Genomic DNA, 10248 nt, shown 5'->3' on the forward strand with positions numbered 1-10248 from the left:
CAGATTAAGTTAGCCTTGAATTATTTTTCCCCATGCCTCCTTCACACAACCATCTGAACCAAATTAGTCTGGACTCTAATAATTGTTGGTAACATGGCTTTTATTATTACTATATATTTTTTTTTCTTTTTATAAAAAGTGTACTTCTGTCATTATCAACAGTGTTTAAAGAATCCCTGTTTTACTATCCCCATCCCTCCACGGATCCAGACCTCGAGATAGGTGTCAAAGCAAGCGGAAGCGCTTCTAGTCTCCCTTTGCTGCTGAGTCAAGAGCAGGCGCACTTTTCCTCCACTGAACATCTGGACTCCACCTCCAGCACACCGTACCCGAGTTCCCCGACCTTGAGCTCGGCCAAGGTATTCAGTCGAGACGGCCGACGGAGTTTCAAACACGACCAAAGCTAATGCGGCTGCCGTTGTGTTGTCAGATCAGTCTGAAAAGCCTGCAGACCTACGAGGAATACGGTCTCTCCGAGGACCCGCTGCAGCTTCAGGCGCAGGTACGAGAGTTGAAGATTCAGTTGGAAAGCCAGACCAAACTCGTCAGCCAGATGCAAAGTCTTGTGCGGAGAAACTCCATCAACCTAGTGGCAGGCCACCGCTCTGACCAATCCACTAATCGGGATGGAACACAGGGCCGTCACCCGAGGCCCAGTAGGGAGCAGATGCGGGAGAACGAGGGTGATGGAAAGGACCAGTCCATTAGGAGTGAAGCCAGCGAGGCGGCAGGAAAGAAGGGCATGAAGGAGCAGCTGCAGCACTCTCGCAGCCGTTCTACATCCCCTGCCAGGTTGGAATACAATGCAAGCACCTATTGATTCATTATCAAAAATGCTGAAGTAATGCTAAATTGTTTTTTTGTCTATAGTGTGACAGTTAAAACCATATAGCAATTAACCCCCGTTTATCACGTTGGATACGTTACAGATCCACTCGCAATAGGTGGAAAGCTGCAATAAATAGAGAGACCATATGGAAAGAATAATTTCATAGTATTTTTCCTCCTACGTGCTTTAAAGACCGTAGACGGTCTAACGGAAATTAGCATAGATGTTACCATAATTAGAAGCATTCAAACAACTGCTGTTTTAGCACACACGGAGCAGCAACACATTCAAAGAGAGCCTACAGCAGTCCTCACAGGCGTACTCTATAACCTCTGGTTTGTGGGAAGGAACGACAACTATTATCTGACTATCATCTCCTCCAGTAGAGCTCAGTGCTGCGAACAACAATTGTGTAACAATCTGCGGTATAGCGTGGGTACAAAAGATAGTCACCGTAGCCTAATGTCAATCTGTCCCTTCCACAGCTTGGACTCTCTGGTGCAGTCGCAGGCCAGGGAGCTGTCGCAGCTCAGGCAGCAGATCAAGGAGAGCCGGCGGCTGGGCAGCCTACAGCGTCGTCAGATGGGGGAACTGAGCAGGGCCTTTCAGGAGCTGCTCCAGTCCAGCCAGGTGGACTGCTACATGGGCGAGGTGGTCAAGGGGCAGCTGGACAAGACCCTGAGCATTCTTGATCGGCTGGAGGGACGCCTGGACAAAGGCAGCTGCGGTCTTTCTAAACACATCAATAATACAGTGGCGGTTGACTTAAAATTTCAACGAGAGTTAAGTTTATATTTACTTTTTTTTTTGCCGTGTCCATCAGGAGAGACTCATCAGGATAATGAAGACGTGGCGTCTCTGGACCGTTCTCGCAGGTACATCTCCACCTTCCGCACCGCTGCTCGACATTTAGCACCCCTGTCTGCTGAAGGAGCTCTATTTGTCGGAGGCTGACACCAGCTCACGACCTACAATTAACACAAAGGAGGAGCTTTCATGCATCGTTACATATTAACGATGAGAAACATCTATCAGCCATGATCGAAATTTGGTCAGCTGTCAGTAATTTTGTATTTATAGTCAGTCATCTGCCACGTTGAACACCACCAGAATTCACTCAGTGAGCAATTTTTACAGTCCGTGTGTGGCGAGCACATTTTCAGGACAAACAGCACCCGCGACTGATGGGAGATTTTTAGGGTTAGCGACAGTTTCTATTATGTGATGTTTGACCCCTTTAAAAGCAAACCTCCCCCCTCTAATTTCCTTGTGACCCCGTCTGGTCTGCCCGGCCGCTGACCTATTTTCATCTGTGTCAGCAAAACAATTGATGATACAACTGGGTCAGCGGTATGATACGCATCAGAACATCAGCGGACATACAGCAGAACACTCACTGAGGCTTTAAAAGTGACATATTGTGCATTTTTTCCACAATTTAAATGAGTACCCAGGTGTCTTTATAAATGGTCTCTATCATTTTTGTATTTCGACAACAGAATGTCAAGGAATTACTGTACACACTGGTTGAATCATACCATTTTTGTGGGGCGCTTTTGTTACCATGACAAGCAGGGGCATGTAACAAAGCGAGCCTACGCAGTGCAGCACAACTTAGGACGTATATTTAGCGACTTTACCGACTTCTTTTTTTAGATGAAAGCCCGGAAAACGAAATGAAGAAGACTCTCTTGCTCACATATTTCTCCAAATAAGAGGCAATGTGTTTGTCACTTCCAGTTGAACTTGACTGTGAAACTGACACATAAATCATAAGAGAATTAGACTTTTGTATATTTAAACACTGAACTGTTCAACCAAAACAGATAATCTAGCACGCACGTGGCGCATTTTTTGTGTCACTAAACCCTAAACCACAGGATTTATTTGTAGTGAATGCGTGCAAATGGACAATCCCACCGCCCCAATCCAGCAGGAGCTAGAAAAGCTGCGTCTGGAGCTAGAGGGCGACAGAGAGCAGCTGCGGCATCATTTTGGTTGCCTGGTCCGGGAAAATATTGCTGTGGCCGACCGCGCCAACAAGCGCTTGGATGCGTAAGTGAGGTCCCGAAGGCATGCTGTTTGCTGTGAGGACTTCAGTTTGTTTTGTTTTTTTTCCTTGTGTGCCTAAAACCGCGTGGTTAGAAATATTTGTGGTTTTGCTCTCCACCCGGTCGAGCATGCTATGACAAGTAGGGTGGAAATATTTCTGGCGTTTTCAAAGCTGGAAACCTTCCACGGGAATTCATGGGAATAAGCCAGGAACTTAAAAAATCGGAGGTTAGCTCTTAATAGGAAACTTAAAATATAGTTGGGGGAAATATATTTTCGTATAATCCTGATTTAAACAACCAGACGTCATAAGTCACAAGTACAGTGGTACCTTGACGTATGACTTTCGCTTCGTCAATAATTTTTTTAATGTTTTTTGCTTTGTGTTGTGAGCCAAAATTTGCCGTTGGAGTGAAGTGAGAAGAAAATGGATTTCCAATTCCCATAAATTCCGATGCAATGTTGGAATATTTCCCCAGTTTTGTAACTTCCCATGGAAATTTGCCACACACTTTACGAACCTTTTCCACGACTTTACAACGTGAGTGCCGGGCGCTTGTGCTAACACGCCTGGTCATCTTCGTCCTCCCCTCAGGTTGGCCAAAGAACTTCAGGAGAAGAACCGCCTCATCCAGAGCCTGCAGAGTCAGGTCCGAGGTCAGAGTCCCAGCAGCCCCCACAGCTCCCACTCAGATGGACACCCCTCGGACGGGGCCGCATCCTCCTGCTACGGTAGCCCGCCCGTGCAAGGTATTCCACATTAGCGAGCTTGTTACTGAAAATGCTGTGATATCTGTTGTTTTTTTTCATGACAAAAGTGCTCCGTCTGACCAAGTCACAGATGTAGTGTTTGCGCTTATAACACCCGTACATACACGTGTCTATATTACACTATGGAAAGCCGTCTCAGCATTTATTCGATATCCTTGAGATCCGTATCCTTGATATGTCACTCAGCGGGCCTGGCGCCACCTTTTAAAGCCGCACACAGTCGGCCGAGATTCACTCCGTCATCTTTATCTTTTACTCAAAAGCTGTGCCGATCTCAAATCCAAAGCGATGCAATGCTGCCATCTGCAGAGATTTTTTCATCATTACAGTGCTTTACGAACCTGAGTTTCACAGACAAGCTGGGCGAGATCCTCTCCCACGCCTACCCCTTGAAAACCTCCTCGACGAATATAAATGTCCATGGCAGTAAACAGTTGGATTCCAGTTGCCGAACATACATGTGCATGGCGGTGAATGAGTTAATGATGCAAAATCAACTTTGATCCGATTACTTAAATAATGGATGGGATAATCGGTAGAGTAATTGATTCTCAAAAGTGGTACATTTTTCAGTACTTTTTACACAGGAGCTGAATGACAGTCGTCAGTCAGTCATGTGCCTTGCCTTAGTAAAGTTGGTAAACACTGCACGACATGATTGTAGTGTAGAAGTCTCCTCACGTTCCATCCTGTGTCGGTGGTGGTATGTCTCACACACACACACCTGTCACAGCACTTCTTTTCCACTCACGCTCATTGTGGTGCACCGAGGCGGCCCATGAGTACTGAGGATACCGCAGGTGTCGGCTTTCCACCTCCCCCAGACCACTTTAAAGTTGCATTATTCAGTTGCACCTATCCGGTTCTGGTTGGAAAAAAACGGAACAGCAATTGTCGCTGTGTTCGTGTACAGGGGGAGGAACGGAGGCGGCGGGCGTGTCCGGCGACCAGGAAGCGGGCGGCCGACTGCTGGGCTTGCAGAGGGAGAACGGACTCCTTCACGAGCGGCTGAGGAGCAGCGAGCACCTCAACGGCAGCTTGCGTAGCGAGCTGGAGCTGCACCTGTCCGTCATGGCGCATCAGCAGGACCGCGATTCTCTGACGCAAGCGACAAAGCGCGCTGAGGGGGGGGGCTCGGCGGCAATCGCCTCTGCGGAAGCGCGGGCCGTCGATTCAGGTAGCAAGCTGATTACACTGTAAACCCAAACGGTGCAGCGACACGTACACAGGCAATATAACAATACTCAGACGTATGTTCTTTATCCTCTGCAAAAAACGACTATTACTACTACAGCTTACTGAGCAGTTGTGACCGTCTTCTTTGCGTAAACGCGCACACTATGTATGTTATACCGTGAAATCATGATGCATTTAATTCCTCGTATTCTGTTGCCGTTTTCTGACTGTATGTTGTTAACATGACCTCGACCTCGTGTGGTTCTCGTCCGTTGCCCGTTCAGACCTGCTGGCCGAGCACCTCGAGGAGATCCGAGCTCTGAGGCGGCGCCTGGAAGAGAGCATCTCCACCAACGACCGCCTCAGGGAGCAGCTGGAGAGGAGGCTCGCCGAGGTGGAGAAAGACACAGGTGATCGCTCTCTCTATTGCTCTATCTATCTATCCATCCATCCATCTATCTATCTATCTATCTATCTATCTGTGTTCTGTGTATATGTATTTTTTTCGTGTCTGGGGTTTTCTGTGTGCATTTGTGTGCGTGCGTCCCTGCCTGCCCGCACGTTGTCCCAGCAGCCACCAACATCTTCATCCACGGCAACGAGGATCAAGCGCAGCTGGTCAACGAGGTCCGCTTCCTGTGGGGTCAGAACCAAGACCTGAAGGAGCAGCTCCAACAGGAGTCCAAAGGTACAAACAAAGCACACGCTTTGCGATCCGAACCTCACGTCACGCCACGCCGTTCCCTCCTCCAGACAAACAGCGGGAGCGCGAGCGGCTGCGGGACAACCTGGCGAGGCGCACGGCCAAGCTGGAGCAGAGCAGGCAGGAGAGCGACGTCCTGAGGCAGGAGAACGCCAGGCTGCGGGACAAGCTGGATCTCGGCGGCCGAGAGAACGCCAGGCTGCTCCGATCGCTGCGCGCCAGCGAGGACCGGCTGCGCAGGTACGTACGCGTTCAGATTTCAGGAAAGTCCGGTCGACGTCGTGCCGAGACGCCGTTGTGTCGCCGTGACGCCACGCTCTCAGTGCAGCTGGTTTAAACGGTCATCCGCACACAGCGTGACGGCGCTGTTGCCTACTGACACTGAAAGCCGAAACCCGGATCCAGTTTAGCGTTTCGCTGCTCTCCCTTTCCCTTGCTCATTGTTCTCCAGCCATTGTGCTGAAAATTCAACTGTCGAGTCTGCTTGTATATATTATACAATATATTTCCCCCAACTAAGAGCTTGTTTGTTTTCAACGAGAAATGAGATCTACGTCCCCTTGTCTTCTTAACTCGTTTGTGTGGTTCTTTTTCTTTTTTGCGTTCAGTTTGCAGTGCGAGGCGAAGCTCCTGCGGCAGCAGGTGACCGACTCGCAGCGCCTCCTGCAGTCGCTGCGCGTGGAGCTGCAAGTTCACGAGAAGATGGAGACGGCGACGCAGGGTCAAAGTTGGTTTCTTATCTGTACTTCACGTCGGAGAATATTGAGTTACTGAGTGACGCTAACTTTGGCTGATTGACTTGATGTGCAAATCACATTCATACAGTCAAGCTCCAAAATTGCACACATGATGTTGTTAACTATTATTATTATTTATATATAGTAAAGAACACTCTGTAAATCGTCATATTATTAGTTTGCTAGTTTGTTTACGTTACACGATGTAACAAGGACAAGTAGAAGCAGGGAAAAGCCATCAATTAGATTTTCTTAAGGTAGTTATTGTCCCAAAGAAAATATATTATTTGTCCTGAAAATATATACATAATGTTTAAATATGTTTAGTCAGTATTCCATTTGGGAGGGCTATACATGAGGCTAATTTAGGTAGTTTGCATTCATAAATATTAAGAAAAATAAAAATGTAAATCTTATATAATTATATTCATATATATTTATATAAAAATATTTGCATTTACTAGTACTATTTGATATGTATATATATTAAATTCATGTTTTATACATGTAATTATCATTAATTATTATATTTTTAATTTAAAAAATAAATTTCAATAACTACAGTGTGGAGGCCTGAAAAGGGATCTTTAAAAAGTCTAAAAGTCTTGCATTTAATTTGTATTCTTTAAAAAAAAAAAATTAACTATTATGATTTCTTTGTTTACTGTGTGTGTGTGTGTGTGTGTGTATGTGTATATATATATATATATATATATATATACTCATATATACATACATATACACATACATACATATACATACATATATATATATATAAATATATGTGTGTGTGTGTATATATTTTCCTGAAAACTCCCCAATCTTACAGTTTTTGTTTTTAGATTCTAAAAAAAAAAAAATAATAATTTTCATATGATAATAATAATTTTCATATATACAAAAGTGACCTTTTCCCCCAAATTGAAACTTTTTCTTGTACTTTTTTTAAGTATACAAACGTAACGGTGCCTCTGTCTTGTAAGAAGCCGGCAGCACGACGCAGGATCCGGCCCGCCCTCCCTCCGGCACGCCGGACCTGTCCGAGCTGCTGTCGGAGATCCGCCGCCTGCGGCTGCAGCTGGAGAGGAGCATCCGCGCCAACACCACGCTGCGCCAGAGGCTGGAGGAGCAGCTGTGGCGAGGAGCCGGCCACTCCGAAACCATCAACGTCAACTACCTGCTCTCCTCTGCAGGTGACCGGGGTCTTCCGTGGCTCAAATTGAGACAGAGAGGCGACCGCTACATTTATTGTTTTTCTACATTTTCTTTTTCTGAAATCATGCACCCCTGTTTATCGCAGGGGTTACAGTAGATGCCAGACCCACCCGCTCTTGTTATATACATGTGTATATATAGTTTGACCCCTCCTCATGCTTTAAATACATTCAAACTTATGGAACCACAATTAAACAAATCAAACACACTTTTTAAACTGTCGAGAAGTGGGAGACTTTTGTACAACTTAACTTTGAGGAAACAAAACTGAAGACTCGCTCGCACAGTTCCCCAAATAAGAAGCCAAGTGTGCTTGCTTCAAGCTGTTTGTCACTCCTGGTTGAGGTTTACAGTAAAACTGACACATAACAAAAATATGTTTAAACATTGTATATTTAAACACCAAATTGTTCAACCAAACCATATCATTTCGTCTTAACTAAGACTGCTAGCTTAATGCTAACATGTAGTGTGAAACACCATAGATGAGCTAACGGAAATTAGCATAGATCTTACGGTAGTTATGAACCTTCAAACAACGGCTACTGGACCACATAAAACAATACTGAAAGGCATATCTTATCTCTGCTCTGTGGGAGCAACAACTACTACTGGCGCTTAGGAGAAAGAGGACTTTCTCCGCCGCTTCTTGCTTCTTGCTCTTGATTACGCTGCGTTTCTCAGCTCAGTGCTTCCCGGCATGTTGTGGCACCACGTGGTATTACACCGAGGATGGATGATGAACCGTGATAGAGCTCGTGAATATAGCTGTGACTGATGTTTCCTCCTCCTCCGCCTACGTGTAGATGAAGGAAGCGGGCCGCCCGGTCGTGAAGGCGCCGACGTTCTCGTCCACGGTGACGGCGCAAATGGTAATCGGGCGCGCTGCGAGGTGGGCGGCGACGGCGGCGGTAGCAGCAGTTCCGGCGAGAGCGTGACCGCCGCCCCCTACCGCCTGGTGCCGGGCCACCGCCTGTGGGCCAACCGCAACGGGCGCCACATCCTGGCGCTGGTGGAGGACTACAGCGCCCTCCGCAGGCACATCTCGGAAGGATGCAAGCTCTCGCGCGGCATGGATGTGCGACTCCATCAGTGTTTCAACAGCAAGGTTTTTTTTTCTTCGTTTCATTTTGGATTTAATTTTCTGGTAAAAAAAAAAAAATAAAAAAAATCTTAAAATGACAACTTTTTTTTTCCTGAAAAAGAGATTTGACTTAATTATGTACACCGGTTCCGTGTGTACCCCGCCTCCCGCCCGAAGATAGCTGGGATAGGCTCCAGCATGCCCGCGACCCACATGAGGATAAGCGATAAAGAAAATGGATGAGATTATTTGCCGTTCTCACAACATGACTCTTTTTGCCAAAAACTTTACAACTTTTTTCCTTGAAAAAAGATGACTTTTTTGTGATAAATACGTTTTTAAATTACAAAAAAATAATTAATTACACATTCAAGCATAAGATTACAACTTTTTGGGCGGAAAATAGAAATTGCTCTCGTAATTACAACTTTTCTTTTTCCCCATGCGAAAACGAAACTTTTTCTCCTAAAAATTTTGTTTTTTCTGCAAAGAAATTCTCACACACTGCTTTGGGCGGAAAATATAAATTTTTCTTGAAAATTGCACACTATTTCCTCATAACAACACTTTTTTGAAAAATTCACTTTTTTTTCCTGAAATCCATGTGCTTTTTTTCCCCATGGCATTATTACTTTTTTCATGAAAAAAGATTAGAATCTCATAAGATTAAAATTTGTATTAGTGGAAAAATACAAACCTTTCATATAAAATGTTAACTTTTTCCTCTAAGATTATGCCTTTTAATTAAAAAAAAAAAAAGAATTTACGTTATTCTCATGAAATGTAGATAGAAAAAAAGAGGAAAGTATTTTTTTTTTTAATGAACAAATGACTTTTTTTCTCATGGGAAAAAAAATCTTGACATTCTTATAAAAAATGTAATTCTCGTGTATTTTTTAAATGATAAAAATATTTTTTTTTTTATTTGAGGTTGATATGTTTTTGTGTTGAGGTGATGGACGAGGAGAGCGTGAAGCTGTTATCCGGCGACGTGAGCACCGTCCAGCAGGTTCTGGACGAGGCCGCCCGCCTGCTCAAGCTGGTGTGGAGGGTCTCTCTGCCAGCAGGGGGCGCCGGGGCTGGGGGCAACAACCAGCAGGTGCACAACACGCACTTTTCATGCAATAAAATACAAGTTTGCTGACGTCGTTCAACGCCCTTCGCCGGCAGGACGATCTGAAGAAGGAGATCTCCCGTTTGAAGAGCAGACTGTCTCAGCAGGAGAGAATGCTGAGCGGAGCCGTCAAACGCCTGCGAACCACCAACCAGCTCAAGGAGGGCATGGAGCGGGTCATCGTCGACCAGCGTACGCTCACGCACGACACTCGCAAAATGCCCATGACGCTGCAAGCTTGGTGTCTGGTGTTGACGTGTTGTTGTTTTTTTTTTTCTTTGCGTGCCCCTGCAGTGTCTCTCACCCACGGCGTGTTAAAGAAAGCCCGCGGCAATTTAGAGGTGAGTTACCGAAACACGAAGCAGACACGCACAACTGTAGACACTTATTCAGTCACCTGTATTTTGTTGTTTTTGTTTTTTTCATCACGCTCTCCTGTAATGTTAGAAAAATCACTGTTACCTCTTTGGCCCACAAGGCCCGACTGGAGGACAAGGTAAAACGTGTGCGTGGCGCATGAAGCTTTATTTTGCATGAATCCGATGTATGACATCATGCATCGTTATG

General features: G+C 45.5%; 1 protein-coding gene across 12 annotated transcripts in view; it reads left to right on the top strand.

Annotated features, from left to right (window-relative positions):
- cdk5rap2 (CDK5 regulatory subunit associated protein 2) overlaps positions 1–10248 on the top strand; it is a 41678-nt gene that overhangs the window by 28973 nt on the left and 2457 nt on the right. For 5 of the 12 annotated variants that reach the window (XM_061699318.1, XM_061699317.1, XM_061699307.1 and 2 more), the window contains 16 exons: positions 163–359; positions 431–792; positions 1315–1547; positions 1653–1704; positions 3477–3631; positions 4566–4829; positions 5113–5238; positions 5403–5516; positions 5582–5771; positions 6140–6258; positions 7252–7461; positions 8290–8591; positions 9520–9666; positions 9738–9873; positions 9976–10022; positions 10129–10177. In XM_061699318.1, coding sequence (XP_061555302.1) covers positions 163–359; positions 431–792; positions 1315–1547; positions 1653–1704; positions 3477–3631; positions 4566–4829; positions 5113–5238; positions 5403–5516; positions 5582–5771; positions 6140–6258; positions 7252–7461; positions 8290–8591; positions 9520–9666; positions 9738–9873; positions 9976–10022; positions 10129–10177 — 2703 coding nt within the window. The remainder of the gene's footprint in view (positions 1–162; positions 360–430; positions 793–1314; positions 1548–1652; positions 1705–3476; positions 3632–4565; positions 4830–5112; positions 5239–5402; positions 5517–5581; positions 5772–6139; positions 6259–7251; positions 7462–8289; positions 8592–9519; positions 9667–9737; positions 9874–9975; positions 10023–10128; positions 10178–10248) is intronic. The other 7 variants (XM_061699319.1, XM_061699311.1, XM_061699310.1 and 4 more) reach the window with 5 other exon arrangements.

This window comes from Phycodurus eques, chromosome 15, assembly GCF_024500275.1.
Source record: "Phycodurus eques isolate BA_2022a chromosome 15, UOR_Pequ_1.1, whole genome shotgun sequence".
In the NCBI taxonomy this organism is placed as follows: Eukaryota; Metazoa; Chordata; class Actinopteri; order Syngnathiformes; family Syngnathidae; genus Phycodurus; species Phycodurus eques.